The sequence below is a fragment of the Orbicella faveolata genome, unplaced genomic scaffold (assembly GCF_042242905.1).
Source record: "Orbicella faveolata isolate gen_17 unplaced genomic scaffold, um_ofav_v1 contig_2, whole genome shotgun sequence".
Classification (NCBI taxonomy): Eukaryota; Metazoa; Cnidaria; class Anthozoa; order Scleractinia; family Merulinidae; genus Orbicella; species Orbicella faveolata.
In genome coordinates, this window is record NW_028301547.1 from 5,199,127 (window position 1) to 5,215,000 (window position 15,874).

At 40.6% G+C, this 15,874-nt stretch overlaps 5 protein-coding genes across 5 annotated transcripts in view; 2 read left to right on the plus strand and 3 right to left on the minus strand.

The window, feature by feature from the left end:
* Positions 1 to 1,479: 1,479 nt before the first annotated feature.
* LOC110044508 (myotrophin homolog) lies at positions 1,480 to 4,631 on the plus strand. Its single transcript, XM_020750060.2, has 4 exons — positions 1,480 to 1,661; positions 2,244 to 2,357; positions 3,596 to 3,679; positions 4,156 to 4,631. Exons 1-4 carry the CDS (start codon positions 1,584 to 1,586, stop codon positions 4,261 to 4,263), a joined length of 384 nt encoding a protein of 127 aa, XP_020605719.1. The 5' UTR covers positions 1,480 to 1,583; the 3' UTR covers positions 4,264 to 4,631.
* LOC110044506 (uncharacterized) overlaps positions 4,523 to 15,874 on the minus strand; it is a 16,342-nt gene continuing 4,990 nt past the window's right edge. Inside the window, exons 2-10 of the mRNA XM_020750058.2 lie at positions 9,294 to 9,506; positions 8,652 to 8,815; positions 7,856 to 8,018; positions 7,153 to 7,304; positions 6,685 to 6,757; positions 6,500 to 6,565; positions 5,850 to 6,023; positions 5,131 to 5,291; positions 4,523 to 4,970 (exon numbers count right to left, since the gene is read on the minus strand). Coding sequence (XP_020605717.2) covers positions 4,787 to 4,970; positions 5,131 to 5,291; positions 5,850 to 6,023; positions 6,500 to 6,565; positions 6,685 to 6,757; positions 7,153 to 7,304; positions 7,856 to 8,018; positions 8,652 to 8,815; positions 9,294 to 9,506 — 1,350 coding nt within the window. The 3' untranslated portion in view covers positions 4,523 to 4,786. The remainder of the gene's footprint in view (positions 4,971 to 5,130; positions 5,292 to 5,849; positions 6,024 to 6,499; positions 6,566 to 6,684; positions 6,758 to 7,152; positions 7,305 to 7,855; positions 8,019 to 8,651; positions 8,816 to 9,293; positions 9,507 to 15,874) is intronic.
* LOC149111668 (uncharacterized) lies at positions 11,270 to 12,288 on the minus strand. The gene is made up of 2 exons (XM_089289777.1): positions 12,132 to 12,288; positions 11,270 to 12,051 (listed from the first exon to the last, which is right to left on the minus strand). Exons 1-2 carry the CDS (start codon positions 12,254 to 12,256, stop codon positions 11,841 to 11,843), a joined length of 336 nt encoding a protein of 111 aa, XP_089145903.1. The 5' UTR covers positions 12,257 to 12,288; the 3' UTR covers positions 11,270 to 11,840.
* Positions 12,696 to 13,220, plus strand: LOC149111669 (uncharacterized). The gene has a single exon (XM_089289776.1). The coding sequence runs from the start codon at positions 12,696 to 12,698 to the stop codon at positions 13,218 to 13,220; it is 525 nt and encodes a 174-aa protein (XP_089145902.1).
* The window catches only part of LOC149111670 (uncharacterized), a 4,631-nt gene continuing 2,981 nt past the window's right edge, over positions 14,225 to 15,874 (minus strand). The window contains exon 1 of the mRNA XM_089289753.1: positions 14,225 to 15,874. This exon is cut by the window's right edge and continues 2,981 nt beyond it. The gene's annotated coding sequence lies outside the window, so the exon portion shown is untranslated.

Consider the following 15,874-nt stretch of genomic DNA (forward strand, 5'->3'; position numbering starts at 1 on the left):
GGGGGTGAGCTTAGCTGAATTGAACTTTCTTTTTGCATAGTACTGTAAGTAATTTTCCCAAACAAGGGATTGTTATTGGTGTATATCATATTTTGATCTGACTTCCTTATCTGTTAGCGAATGATTTGTAGGTGACATGTAAAAATTAACACCGGATCTTGCTTAAATTTAATAAGACACATGTTTTAAAGCCGCTTCCTACACGATTTTGAAGGGCATTTGGCATATCTTTCGTTTCGTCAGATTTACGCAGTGATAAAGTGTGTGCTGATTACTTTTTCAGGGTCTGATTTCACACATTACACGGCATGTTCTCAGACGCGCCAGAAAAACAAGTTCAGTCTGCTCTCGGTCCTGAACGAAACACAACCAAAGTTGTCCAGAATCGTGCTTTTTTAGCGAGTTTTTATTACACTCTCAAGCGTGGCTGGGAAACTGAGTTTAAAGAGAGAGATTAGTAGACCAATTTCGATATATTAAAATTCAGCCTAACACAAGGGCCTCGGCACGAGGCTCTGGGGAATAAACCCACAAACTCTGTAGTTATTCCCCAGAGCCTTGTACTGAGGTCTATTGTTTTAGGCTGAATTTTAATTTAAAGCATCAATTTGATCAGTTGCAAATTTTAAACCTTCGTATCTCTAAAACAGAACAGCCTACAGTCTTGAAACAGCACGAACAGCAACAAGAGGGACGTGATGGAAGACACACTGAAAACTGAGCCTAAATGTTTGAAGTTTTTCCGTGGCTCATAACGCGTATCAGTCTTCACCACTATGAATTGCGGCCATCATGTTCTGATTTGGTTTACAGGGCGTAAAATTCCTTTTTTTGGCATTTTTCTAGCTTAATAGGCAGCCATTTTAAGGCCGTCTTTTATTTAAGAGTAATTTGTACATCGCAAAAGATTCAGTATGACGGAGCTCTCCTTAATTGGATAGCTCCTTAGTTGGTCTTAGTTCACTGTTTTGTTATTTTGAAGTTGTATAATCAACGTTTTCAAGCTCCACCTTAATGCAGTCTCGCCCATGCAATATTTAAGATATCTGGACTTCTAAGTAAAATATCTAAAAGTTATGTTACCTAATTGGGCTCGACAGACTGTTTTCCCAACTGCACGGTGTGATGACGTCACAAAAGAAACAGTTGAGCGACGCGACGCTGGATTAAGCTACCTGGGAACCACCCTGTGCTCATTAAGAAGCCTTCTAATGATCTTCAGTCGGCACCTTGTCACTGACGAACACACTTGGTTCATCTCCACAACGTACAAATTCGATTCATCGCAGCGAATGGTGCCTCTGTGTATTCAATCCTCTATGATATTTATTTGTTTACACACGCGGTAACAAAACTCATTAATCTCCAATCCGCCATTAACAGAAAACAAAACGGTTTACACTGTGATGTTTTATCTTGGTATTCAATCAAAACTGAATGGCTGAGTGCCCTCCGTGGCACGCATGACCTGTGCTTAAAGAATTTAATAAATATCCCTTTATATATCTGTTAGTTAGTTCGCCGACTTCCGACGGTGCCCGGTAGATTTCTTCGACGTTTTTGAACAATTTTTCAGTAGCACCATGAGCGCTAGTGAACAGTTTATTCAGGCGATCCAAACTGGGGATTTGGTCTATGTAGAGAAGCATCTTAGAAGACCGGTAAGAACTCTATCTGTTGTCTGAATTGTGAGAATCAAAAACTCAAGTTAAGAATGGATGCAGCGTGGTTGTCACTGCTCTCATTGGCGCTTGACTCTGTTCGCCAATGCTCTCGTGTAAGGGATGTTTGACGCTTAAAACTTTACTGGGTCAATTCATTTGGAGTCCACGAGTGCAACAAGACAATCCAAGAACTCGCAGGAACGAAAAGTCATTGGAAATTGACTGAAAATATTTCTGCAGTTGCATAATGTTGCAACTTGGCCCAAGTATTGTATGGCATAAAATCTGTTGATCTATCAAGTAAGACGAAAGCTGTTTACAATATTTGTTACGGTAATGAATACAGATTTTCATTTGGTGCCATTGAGGGGGGGGGGGGGGGGACATCCTAAGCAAAATTGATTTGTCGCAGTTGTTGAGGTGATTATTAATATAATTATGCAACCTCTGACTCTCAATTCGTTCACAGAATAGGGTTTAATGACTCCTACCCATCCCCTCTCCTGACCTCCTTTCCCACCCTTTCCCCACCCCCCGGCATTTGAATCTGTAACAACTGTACGCATTGCTGTTTTACAGGGAACTGAAATTAACGCCGAGGTGAGACACGGACGCAATGCTCTCCACTACGCCGCAGATGCAGGAAAGGTTCCAATCGTTAGATTTCTGTTGGAAAATATGGCCATCATAGACGTAAGGGATTGTTTTTCCTTTCTTTCTTTTTGTTTACTTTTGCGTGTGTAAATGAAACCACATACGTAATGGTACTATAATGCCTAATTACAATCTGCTCATCACAGGCGACTTTACAGTTTGGCCTGCGTTAGTGGCGGGCTTTGCCGGGTCTGTGTGAAGCTGTAAAAAACCGATTATGGGTTCTTCACGAATAATTGCTCGGGTCATGGTGAGTCGAGTTGATCTGAAGAGCTGTTATGAAATTAATGCCGTTAACAACAGACCACCCCTCGAAGGTCCTCAAAGACACTACCTTGATAAATAAAGCAGAACAGTCTTCTTGTGTTTTTCTGTTTGTCTAAACCAGTAATCCTTGAGAACGATTCGTTTGACCTTGAAGGAAGTTCATCGTGATAAATATCGCGAGAAAAACCTGTTCTACTGGAAAACGCCTGATTCAGTTGAGCCACTAATCTTCTTTGGGTATGTTTTGCTCTTAAATCCTCTCAGTGATTCTTTCGCCGGCCGACTCATCCATAAGATGTCACAATTGCTCGGCTTCAAATCAAGGAATACCTCAAAAAATATGTTCCTAAGTTGTAAAAGCTCATAGAGACGATGGTACTACGCTTGACATTGACATTTCAACCATTTCATGGATTTGGACTGATTATCATACCGCATCACACAAAAGCTTTGGCCGCCATTTTTCTCCTCGCTTCAACGATGCGATATGCCATAACATGGCAAACGGTCACTGCATTATTTCAAAGGTGTCACGTGACGTAATCCTTACGGACCCCCTTTACTACCTTAAACTATCTAATAACAATATCCTGTTTTTGTTCTAAATTCCATTCATCAATGTAGCTACTGTATCGTGTGAGCTACCTGATAATCTTAAGCGTAGATAACTGCGTTAAGGGTGTTCGGTGAGCTTCGAGTTCTAACCAGAGGAGGGCTTGTTGAGCAGTGGGCGTGCGCTGCTAACCGAGGGGGCTTTTAGCCACGATTTTACGATATTGTTTCAGGCTTGGTTGTTTCTGTTTTTGCCTGCATTTCTGTACCTAGTCATCCGTTCCTTCTTCGCCTAACTTCCTTTTGTGTTGTGTTGTGTTACCTGGCCTGCCAAGGGGAGGGAGAAGTTGTACTGGTTACCTACTAGCTAGGAGACTGAGGTCGACCCCGCGGCCACATGGTCTCGTCTATCAAACACTTTCCATTCGCTTCACACGTGATTCCTTCTTCTGTTCTAGTACCAGGATGAAGATGGCATGACTCCATTGATGGCAGCGGTTGACAAAGACCATCTCGCTACTGTAGCTTTCCTCTTGAAAGAAGTAAGTGAGCCTAACAGATCGTCTGTACCAATTTATCTTTCTCCTCCGCGGACGTTTGAACGTTCGTCAGTGTAGAAATCTGCTGTGCGAGGTCTGTGCAGGCGCGAGGTCGAATGGACCTGGTGACGTATACGTAGCCCTGGGCCTACACTCGCATCGCTCAGCGGATTCTCCCCACCCGGAAAACTCCCTCTGAGCCTCTGCAGCGGAGAGAGCCGAGTCATAGTCCTGAGTGAAGAGGTATTTTGAGAGTAACGTTTCTAGCCCTTGACTTTCAGCACAATGACCATAGGAAGGTCTCCAACCCAGGCCGCTCAATCAAGAGTGTTGGGCACTAACCATTAGGCCACAGCGTTCCCAGCAAGCCTGGTGACTAGTCGAGAGAAGTTGCTTTGTTTGTGACACGACACGAGGATAAAAATAACTGAAGATAATCTGGATACAAACTTACTATTTTCCCTCTCCTTTGTCAACAGGGCGCTGACCCACACGTAACAGACGAAACGGGCAAAACTGTTTTTGATATCGCAAAAGATAAGAACCTGACAAAGATCGAAGAGCTTTTAAGCCAGTACAAGAAATAGACTCGTCTTCTGTTGATGTGTCCTTTCCTTGAATGCATGTTGTCCTTTTATCAATAATTTGAAGTCCCGCCTGCTTCCCTTTTTCTTTGTTGGTCTTACGTTGTTAAAATGTGCTCTGGGGAAACTGAACCAACCAGACACCTCTTATGTTCGTCTCAAAGTAAGATATTCTAATAACTTTCTCTCTGTTGGTTTTCAAATTGACAAAGCACTGAAATAATAGAATACATCGTAAAGATTAAGCAGTAATTAAATGATGTAGCGTGTAGCCGCCAGAATTTTGGCGATATTTTTATTTGTGTAGTCCAATATTTGTTTTAAAAAGTATTTGTAACAGGTGTAATAAAATTCCATTTGTTGTTGCGGTACTCTCGACTAAGCCAATGGAACTGCTTTTCTGTTGAGAAAATCTTTGGACATAGAGTTTCGTCATTCATATCGCTATGCTTGCTCCACAATTATCTGAATATCTTGGCAATTTAGAATTCTCGTAAGCTGTCGACCATATATTTGCTACAACTGTTTACGTTCCTTGTTGGCTCCCAGGCCACGCGGTCCAACCCGACGAACCCTTCGCTGTAGCGGACACATGCGCAATAAAGCGCCCTTCCTTAGAGTCTATGACACTTTGTACAACTTTCTTTCTGTAGTCTAGCCACGCCTCGGCCGCTAAATAATCTCTGTACAACTCTTCATCCGTGAGGCATCTATAAGGAAAGAGAGCAAAGAAACTCTGAAATTAATATGAGGAAAATTGATATCGCAGACAATAATCTATACCGAATTGAATAAATAGTCAATATTTTCATATCACATAATTCGTCCTCATCCACTAATACGCGGATCAGTGAACAGTTTAATTCTAACCTGTGTTTCGGGCTGAAGTTTTCTTCAAATGTCTCCATATGGCCTCTCGGACTCAATTCAATAACTCTCCTCTTGGGAACTTTTAGAACTCGTACACCCGCGCTGACTAAAATGTTCCCAGGCCCTGATGCTGAACCCACAGTTCCAAGAGTCGTTAGATCCTGACAGCAGAGAAAAATCATTGACAATCGTTGGAATACATGTACAATTTTAATAATCACGATGCCTCGCTACCAACAAATCTACAGAACTATGTCATTTAACATCTAAAGTCCCTCACTTTTCCAGACGAGGTTTAAAAGATTTCTAATCCTTCATCTTATTCCCTGAGGTCGCAATCATTTTGGTATGAGCCTCGGCACTTAGCTTGCCTCTTCTGTTTTTTCTTTGATCTACGTACCAAAAATATCTGGAAAAAGAACTCGAGCCTAGCGGGACGTTGCGACTCGTGGTCGCGACCAAAATACCAAAAACGAAGATTGCTGAGCAAACGGAGCGAGACTTCTAGGACGAATTTATTGAGATGGATTCGTTTCCTAATTAGAACAGATCTGCAACGTTTGGAGAACGTGTCGTTCTGCGCTCTTTATGTCTTTTCTACACAGCAGTTTAAAGACCCATTTTAAAAACAAACTGGCTCGTCTTATAATCTAAAAGAGCAAAAAAGAGCTAAAAAGACGAATAACTTCAAACATTTGATTTTTTTTTTTTACACCTACCCAAGAGTCTCCAGGCTGTAATGAGCCCACGTTGATATAGCTCGTATTAGGTCCTTTCTTGCGAGGGAGCGATGCGATTGGTCGAGGAAGAGGCCGCTGCCGATATAAACTGATGGTGACGTCAGATTTGAGAACAGCCTGTAAATCAACTCGTCGCAACATCTCCATTTTCCCCTATGAAAAACGTTGCTCGTTATTTGCGAAAAAGGTGAAAATTGATATATATAACTAAGGTAGGTAAACTAAAGTCTGCTTACGAGCCAAGTGGCACATCAGGCCGACGCGTTTCTCCGGTTTCAGTAGTATGAGGCGACTAGGAATATTTCTACTCCCCCTTGGATGGGATGCTAGTCCATCGCCGGTACCCATTTATATACACACATGGGTGGAGAGAGACCCTGTGAGAGTAAAGTGTCTTGCCCAAGAACACAACGCAATGTCCCCATGCTGCCAGGGATCAATTCGAACCCGGACCGCTCGATCTCGAGTCGAGCGCAATAACCATGAGGCACCGCGATGCGATGAATCGAAAATTATTTAATTTACCAACCTGAAGGTAATAGGAATGTGTGCTTAAGTCTGGTCGATCGTATAATGGTTAGAATTGTACGCATCACCGTCTCTTGGCACCAGTTAATTCCTCGGCTCACCTTAATTATGAAGTAAATGGACTCCGAATCTGTCGAATCGATGTCGACCAATTTCCCGTAAGAAAACTGTAGAGAAAGAGAAAAGAGGAGTGAGTTCAGTTTAAAGTCGTTTAAAAAAAGCTTGTTTCGATAAAAGTTCGAAATAAAGCCTATAACGAACTTTGATACTGAGAACTTTTCTTTACCTCTCTGATGTGTGAGCGAAAACTCAAGGGTCGTAATAAGTCTTCTCCCCAGCCATGAAACAAAGAATGACTCCTAAAAGTACAACGCAAAATTGTTAAAATGGAAAGAGATCTTTCCATTAATTTAGCTTTTTCGATAGCCACGATTCACATATGCATCGTAGTGTTTACGGTCACTGTTATCTCGGTATATGTACTAAGAAAATACAAGTGGCAAGCGCGATATTCCATAGTATACCACGAGAAAACGTTGGATAATTATTTTATACAATACCATAGAAAAAAACAGTGGCCAACGAATAACAGCGAAGCCCACAATAGGAAAGTTAGTTGTAACACTGTCGAGTATGCAATGACTTTCCTGTATTCTGATTGGCTGTATTTTCTATGGCATTCTATAAAAACTGAAGGTGTACACACAATAGTTCCCCACTTGACGCATAGAAACCCGGTCTAAGCAAGACTCACCTCATAACATGAAGTTTTTCCTCGTATTCGCGTTGAAACACGTCAGGACAATATTCCAAGATGGTCTCCCTGTTTACCACGAGAACCTCGACTCTTTCCCTACATATGATTGTAGCGGTTCGTCTTGCTTCTTCTGAGATGAGCGCTATTTCCTGTACAACAAGGACTGTTTTACGATTCATTGCTACCCAGTGGCCTTCCTACTTATTTCTATACATAAGACGCTAATCTATCGCGGGGTACCCAACATCACTTGCCGCACGATTAACGGGTTTAGCTGCCAGTTTAAAGTCACTTTGGGACGCAAGACTTTTCGGTTAACAATTATACTACGAGCACGACTTTTCTGAGAGCTTATATTCATGATCATGCAACGAGGAGCTAGTAGCCTTCTGTTATATATACGTTACTTATAGATATTTTGAAGCTAAACATTGAGAATCCGAGTGACTTAATTATATATTTACAAGAAAGATGCCCGAAATTTTAGTTTCTAGAACAAACTCAGAACAAAAAAGGAAAAACAAAGGTTCATTTTGCAACTGGAGCATCAAACAAATTTATATATTCTACGATTTTAAACATTAAGCTTCATCAGTTTTTCTATCCTTACCTTAAGATCACAATTTTTCTTTTTTTAACGTGTTACCTGCATAACCATTTTGTAAAGCTTTTTTAGATAATGAATAAATGATGACTTTACCCCAAACGCTTCGTTCTTCTCCAGTACATCAACAGTGTTAGTGACGTAAACTCCAGTCTTGTAGTCCTTCCGCGTGATGGTGACGGAGACTGAGCCCGAGACTATAAAGTAAAAGCAATATCCCGGATGTCCTTGTCGGACGATGATCCTTCTCCGTTCATAACTGTACATGTGAAGCAGAAAAAAAGTTGGAGACTGAAAAGGTGTCTTGTAAGTGGGCATTAAATGGGCATGTGCGACAAATAAGCAAAAACCAAAAATGGGTCTTAGATCAGAATGGAAAAAAGTATTACAAAGACTAAAACTCAGTTTGAGCAGTAGAGCGTTTTTCATTTGAGTGTCGAAAGCAGTTCACATTTGCTATCGTTTTGCATTACTGCGTTAATGGATTGCTTTAACAAAAATCACGCCATTTTCTCATCCAATCAGAAATCCAAGCAAAAGGTGACACGCTCACACAAGTTTTCCCGGGCTCCACGGCGGCCACATGTTCCTACTTCGAGTTTTGATTGGTTGGCTGGATTGCCTGGCCGTTGTGATTGGCCGTTGTGATTGGCCGTTGAATTTTGTGGGTGAAACCCAATTGAAAATCACTCTAATGAAATCACCTGTTCGTCTTTACGACGTCTACTCTACATATCCAATCTGAGTCGCTGGGAAAAACAGGGCCGTTTAGTTCTAATTTTCGCATAAAAAACTCCAAGACTATCCTCTTGTCCTTGAGATTTTGTTTCGGGCATTATACCGATTGCTCAATGCACAACACAATACTAGCACGACATATAAAAGTTCTCACCGGGCATATGTCATTGTCTGACACAGGTTTCGCTGAGCTTCGCGAGAAAATTTTCCAAAACTCTTCATTCCTCGCAGCAAAGTAACAAGCTTATTCATTTCAGTCTCGCTTCTATCTTCGGGTTTCTTCGCACAGACCAACCGAGCCCAGAAGGGGAAATGGAGCTGTAAAACAGATAATTTCACTCAGTAAACAATAAGTTGGAGTATGCTCTTAATGCCTCCCGCAGGATGACAAGATTTTACTTTAGTTTCACGTTTGGCGAGCTAAACGATTAATTCAAAGCCACGGTTGCCGTTATGGTAAGTAAGATGTTGATTTACGTCACGTGATTTTGCCCGCGCTTGCTATTAGGTTTCATTTTTCCGAGCTTATCAATGGTTTTTCATATTTTCCCGCGTTTTTCAACGGCTATGAGCATTTTCCCGCCCTTGCCATGCGCAATGGTTTTCATTATTTCCTCGCCCGCGCGGCTGGTTTCATTTTTTTCCCGGGCTTTCACTAGTGCTTCGCTCTTTCCGCACCTTCCCCCAGTTGCACTTTTCTGATTCAAATTCTGATGCACTTACTGCACTATTACTAGTGGCTGAAGTAATTGGTTTTGCGAGTTAACTTTCTTATCAAAATGCAAAATAGTTTTACCGTATTATCCCTGGAAAAAAGGTGCTTGTTAAACGTGATTGGCATTTCTTTACTCGTTGTTGTTGGTTCATCGTCGTCCCCCGGCAGCATGTCTCTGATGTAGTAAAAATCATACTGCCGTGATTTATCCTGATCAGCGTAACGCCTTATGCTGAGACAAAGGGAGCTGAAAATACGAATCAAGTACACTGCTCGGCGAAACCTTGCAAGAGCCTGGAAACAAGCAACAGGAAACCACGTGTCAATAAAAACATTAATGCCATGCCATAGAAAGAAGACAGGAAAACCGGTATTACATCCAACCATCCCATTGTGCATCGCGCGTAATTGTGCTGGCCACTGTATTTCCGTGGAATGGTATAAAATAGTACAAATACTCGTTCTGTTGATTTTATATGTAATAAATGTCAAGCATAAGTACAATGAATATTGTAAGCTACGGTATTGTGAATAGTATCAGTAGTGTAAGTTACGATAGTATTGTGAGTAGTATTACAAGTGTAAGTAACGGTTGTATTGTAAGTAATGTCAGTAACGGTGTAAGTGATATTAGCATTGTAAGTAATATAAGTACTGTAGGTAATGTTAGTATTGTAAGAAGTGTTAGTAGTGCTAGTCATATTAGTATTGTATGTAATTAATTTATGATTTAAACAAAAATAATAAAAAGATATAATAAATAAACAAATAAATAAATGCTCGTGTCTTTACCGAGAAAATACAAGTGACTCGTGGGATATTCCATGGTATACCACTCGAAAGCGCTGCATAACTAATTTATCTGTGTTTTCGTGTAAATCTACTAACGTTCTATCACGAATGCCGTTCTATTATTGGCTACGCTACTCACTACCTGTTCTGTTGTAGATAGTGAGTAGTTTGTACAGCAGTGTGAGGTTGTTAGCAAAATAGCGGCCGCTTCTTTGCCTTTTTGAAGTTTCTGCGAAGAGGATTTAGATAAAGTTTTGAACGAGCTACAATGATTTACTAATAATTAACAATCAAATTATTCGCTGTCGATTTCTATGCGTGATAGTTGAGCTGGGCTGCGACCTCGTCAACTACCACACGTTACAGTTCACCACTAAATTTTCTCCGATTTTTATTGGTTTAAATTGATCACGTGGTGCGATAGTGTTCGTCCACGAAGAGACACTATCAGAGCATAGTGCCCGTCCGTGGAAAATACCCGGATGGAGAGTACTCGTCCGTGAAAAATTTTCTGTAAACAAGCGGGTTTGTAGAAAATAAACAACTGAAATTGTAGTAAGTGGGTTTTTGTCTGTTTTCTTTTTCAGATTTTACATTTGGCTGTCACGGCTTTCACCTAAAAAAAAAAGTTGAAAATTATTCAATATGATTTTTGAACTGGTGCACGGAAGAAAATTTAGTGGTGAACAATAAAGACAATACAGTGTTTATGTCTCGGAACTATCGGTCTGATAGTTGCCCCTTGGAAATTTGATGTTCTTAAAACTAACATATTTACCTTAAGAACATCAAATTTCCGCGGGGAACTATCACCCGATAGTTCCTCGACAGAAACACTCTATTATTTAAATAGAAATTGATAATTTATGACAATAATAATAAAGATTTTTATAGCGCCAGCATCCTTAAGTTCAAAGGCGCTTTACAATTCTTGGTTTTCAGCTGACGTCATAAGCTTATGCAAATTAGGTTTCCGCCATGTTGGTGCCCATGCGAGGTGTGAAATTATATGGAAATCTATGCCATTTCTAAGCGCTCGCGTTCAAAGTCTTCAAATAATTCATCTTTCCAATGGATATTTCCCAAGAAAGCGACCCAAAATCACAAGAGGAGATACCAGTGCTTTCATCCTACGTAAAAAACCTCGAAAGCCACGTCCGAGAGCGCTATTTGAAGAAAATTTCTGTGGTTGGCGTAGATCCAGCTGCCATACCACAGGCAGCCCAAGCTCTCTCTATGAACCACACAAGCAACACAATATGGCATCGAATTATAAGAGTTTATATGGGATTTTCTACAAGATATCCATGGAGGTAGTTAAATGTGAAAATTCTCAATAAAAATGGCTTACCTTGTTCCATACGTGTGTTGTTTGCTCCTGGTGTGGTTATTTTACCGATTGAACTTGATTTAAGCGACTTTTTTGAATTCCGATTTTCCCTTTATAAAGAGAGGACAAGGCGAAACACCTCAGTCGGAACAGCCTGCCGAACGAAGTGAAAAATCCCAGGCTAAAATGTGGCCACGGCCACAAATCCACCGCAGAGTTCAAGGGCAAAGGTTGATCTTTCATTTCAATCCTCTAGCCACACAATTGCAGCCCTGCGAGCGACGCCAGGCGGCTCTTCGTGTCTCCAGTGAAACGATAAAACTATGGAAGAGCTCCGTGTCGTTTGATCCGCGACATAACGACCGTTGAAATCGGCTTGGTAACCTCGTCATGTTGGCAAACCAAGACTCGCGGGGGTACTAGACCGCAATTTGTCAAATTTGTCAAACGTAAGATCAACGGCGAAAGCTCCGTAGAAACTGAGGAGATCATTTTTGAAGTGGAAGTCATGGTAAGTTTTCACGTTTACGCACCTTTGAGTTACTTGGTCCTCGCCTCACCAATTTAACTTCATCTCCCCATAATTCGTTAAGAATTCTCCCGAGCAAAAGAGAGTTCAATTTGCTGACGGCAATTTCTTTCTCTTCGTATGCTCTAGACAAAATTTTGCTGGCTTCCATTACAGTTTCCTCACAATATTCGTAATTCCACAATACCCTAAGAGAAGCAAATTTAGTTTATCAGCTCGGGAATATTTTATACAAACAAATCAAAGGTGCATAAACGAGAAAACTTACCACGACTTCCACTTCAAAAATGATTGTATCTCCTCGGTTTCTACGGAGCTTTCGCCGTTGATCTTAAGTTTCTTTGGTTTTGAAGCCATTTTGCAAAAGCGTTCTGTACGATTTTTATTTAGCATTGTAAATTCGACCTGAGGGGATTACAAGAAGTTTAATTGACAAATTGCGGTCTTGTCCTCTCTTTATAAAGGGAAAATCGGAATTCAAAAAAGTCGCTTAAATCAAGTTCAATCGGTAAAATAACCACACCAGGAGCAAACAACACACGTATGGAACAAGGTAAGCCATTTTTATTGAGAATTTTCACTTTTAACTACCTCCATGGATATCTTGTAGAAAATCCCATATAAACTCTTATAATTCGATGCCATATTGTGTTGCTTGTGTGGTTCATAGAGAGAGCTTGGGCTGCCTGTGGCCATACCGAGCGAGCAGTTCAGCTCCGAATGTTTGCCTCCTATAGAAGTCTCGGACTTGCTTTCCTATTTAGTTTTGGAGACAAGCTATTACACAAACAAGCAGTTTAAGGCCTTCAAAAGTTTGGAGGCGTACAACCAGATGGTCTCTGGTTTCGTCGCGTCAGTTCAAGGGAAAGAAATCGCGGGCAAGATTGTTGTTGTGGCCAAGGTGAGACATTCGCAGCGAATGAACGATCCTCTCGTGAACATTTGGATCATTGTAGAAAAGGACGGCACCATTATCTCTGCGCATTGCTTAGGCTGCAAGGCAGGACTGGCTGAATCCTGTTCCCATGTAGCGAGCGTGATGTTTTACATCGAAGCTGTGACACGGATTCAAGGAAAGCTCGCCTGTACTCAAGCGAAATGCACATGGATTTTACCAACATATGTCAACGAAGTACCATATGCAAAGGTAAGGGACATAGACTTTTCATCGGCAAAAAAACTCAAAAGCGCGCTGGAACAGAAAATCGAGACATCACATCAAAATACTGGAGAAGGAAGCCTCTATCATGACTCAGTCGTAATTGAAGTAGAGGAACAAACAAACGATTTATTGGGGGGACGTTTGATTGCTCTTGACCCGAAGCCAGTGCAGCAACAAACAAATGGCAGTGACTGAAACACACATTCCCACCTCCCTAGGATGTAGCATACAGGCCCTTATGTAGCTGCAGCTGTGAAAATACATGCACTGCATGACAGTAAGTATGGGACACCTTTGTTTCTTTTGTGGAAGAACACACAGCCATACCATTACAGATGTAATAATCTATTGTGTTAAACAACATGTTCAAATAATATCATTTTGTATCTTTTTCCTACAGAAATAATTATTGTGTGTAAAATATATAGAACATTTATTTTTACAAATATTTTTTTCACAGTTTTCGAAAGAACTAGGAAAATTAGAAATTGAAGTTATGTTATTTAATTCAATAAAGTTATGCCACTTGTTTACCTTGTTTGTGAAATATTCTGATTTTTTTCTTGCACTTGACGGTGTAGATCAAAATCTGTTTGTAACAAACTACCTTAGCTTTTTGTTACTTTTATGCATCGCAGTATCCAAGCAAGTACATGTAACAGAGTGCCTCACCCAACAAAAAGTACCTTAGGATATCAATCAAAGCTTTTATCATAAGTTTCCCTTGTTTTGTTGTTTTTTGTTTGTTTAAAAAAGCCAAATTCAAAGAAAATGTTATACCTAATCCTAAGAGGGGAAAGCACTTTTCAAAGGGCAGAGGTCATTACCTAATTTTACAGGGGAAGTGAACCCTGTTGTAAACTGAGAATATCCAGTGGCCAGAGGGATGATATAAACAAGCTTTCATGTTTCCTTTACAAAATCATACCACATACTGTATCTACTGTAAATCCTCTATTAAGCAACCCCTCTTGAGAGGAAGAAATTTATTAAGCCACCCCTCCCCTTACACAAAAAAAATACATGCCTTGTTACATGAAACTTTTGCAACACCTTTATTTTGTGATTTTGAGGTTCGCAAATAATTTTTCACGACATTTAAATTTTGCAAATTTGCGAAAATTTTGCATTTTGAGTCACATTAATTTCACATTTGAAGAAGCTAGTCATAAAAGGGGATAAGTGACGATTTTGGTTGCTTTTCTTTTTTCTTGCTCCAAATTAGCTGAATTTTTGCATGTGGTCTTCAATGTAATAGAAAAATGTGGTTCTGTATTTTTGTCGCTGGTTTTTGCTTTGTTTTCGAGTTAAAACGTAGGCAAAAAACTTGGCTTTTCCTAGCCATGTCTTTAGGAGTTTATTTGTTGAACAGCAAACAGGCAGACTGTTTATAGTGTATGAAGTCAAAACCAAATCCCACAGCATATAGAGCGGAAATCTGGGAACGGATTGTTTACACCGGTTATTGTGACGTGAACACAACACGCGAATCGATCGAGCGTCAAACGAAATGCCATCAAACAAAAAAGAGATGTGCTGTATTAGAGCTCTGTCAACTAATATCTTAAGCATTGTTTTAAAGTACCTTGTGTGCCTACCTGGTGGTTGAGAGGCATCATAAAGCCTCGATAAACCCGTAAGTCATCAGCACGTTTTAAAGAATCAAAACGTGTTCTGAAACTTCGAAGGCAGCTGATATACCGGAATCGTGTTATCGGCGTTCGAAGTCAGATCGAGCCAGGTAGCAAAGTCCAAGAGCAGTTCTTGCCCAAGAAAAATACTCTCTGGTGAGTTGTGGCCCATTTGCCAAGCGTTGCTAGCGTCAAAGTTTGGAAAGCGAGAACTGGTTTTAGAGTGATAAAATTTGTCTTGTATCGACCGCCATGTCTTCCCGCGCACGAGGTGTAAAGACCCTTCCCGGCATGCATTGCGATTACGTTCTGCGGACGTTTCTCGAACTGGTAACTAGATTTAAACATAATAATGGCCAGCAAGTGGCGATCGATTGTAACAGATCTGTGATCCAGTTTGCGTTGATTTTATTTCAAATCGGCATGATTTGTAGTGTTTTGAGCTTCTGGGATCAGGGGACATGCAGATGTATGGAGACCCGTACGTTGCGCAGAAGGGTTAATCTGTTAATCTGTCAGCCCTATTTATAGAGCGTTTTCACGTGGAGTCATCAAATTCTTAAATCCAAAACTAAACAGCCGCCAAAGTTGTTGTCCTCATCAGGCATAAGAGGTACCAGCGCATTTTGAACTTGGAAGTTATGGCGGTGCGTGACATAAAGCTACGATCGCGTTTGTCGAAAACTATGTTTTATCTCGTGATTTTTTAGCCATTGAAGACGTTGCCGTATTTGAAAAAGTGTTTATTGAAATGTTTATTTGTTTCATTTTATTTTTATTTACACCTTTTTTTGACCTGAAATCAGCATTTTTGAGCTTATACGTTGCGTGAAATTACCATTTTCAGGAGCCCAGCATGGGCTCCTACCATTTTGCTGTTTTCTAAGTGAAACCAACATCCTTGCCGTCACGCGTTAACGTCAAATTAACATTTTAACCTATTTAGACCTGAAATCAACATCATCGAGTTTATGCGCTGCGTAAAATTGACATTTTGCTGGTTTCTAAGTGAAACCAACATCCTTGCCGTCACGCGTCAACGTGAAATCAACATTTAAACCTTTTTTGACCTAAAAGCAACATTTTTGAGCTTATACGTTGCGTGGAATTGACATTTTGCTGGTTTCTAAGAGAAATCAACCTCCTTGCCGTCACGCGTTAACGTGAAATCAACATTTTAACCTATTTAGACCTGAAATCAACATCATTGAGCTTATG

Bases quoted from the DNA above. Each gene is read 5' to 3' on its own strand.
- LOC149111669 (XM_089289776.1), top strand. From the start codon at position 12,696: ATGGTCTCTGGTTTCGTCGCGTCAGTTCAAGGGAAAGAAATCGCGGGC.
- LOC110044508 (XM_020750060.2), top strand. From the start codon at position 1,584: ATGAGCGCTAGTGAACAGTTTATTCAGGCGATCCAAACTGGGGATTTG. The intron at 1,662-2,243 runs GTAAGAACTCTA...GCTGTTTTACAG, and splicing joins AGAAGCATCTTAGAAGACCG to GGAACTGAAATTAACGCCGA. The intron at 3,680-4,155 runs GTAAGTGAGCCT...CTTTGTCAACAG, and splicing joins TAGCTTTCCTCTTGAAAGAA to GGCGCTGACCCACACGTAAC.
- LOC149111668 (XM_089289777.1), bottom strand. From the start codon at position 12,256: ATGCTAAATAAAAATCGTACAGAACGCTTTTGCAAAATGGCTTCAAAA. The intron at 12,052-12,131 runs GTAAGTTTTCTC...TGCTTCTCTTAG, and splicing joins TTTTTGAAGTGGAAGTCGTG to GGTATTGTGGAATTACGAAT.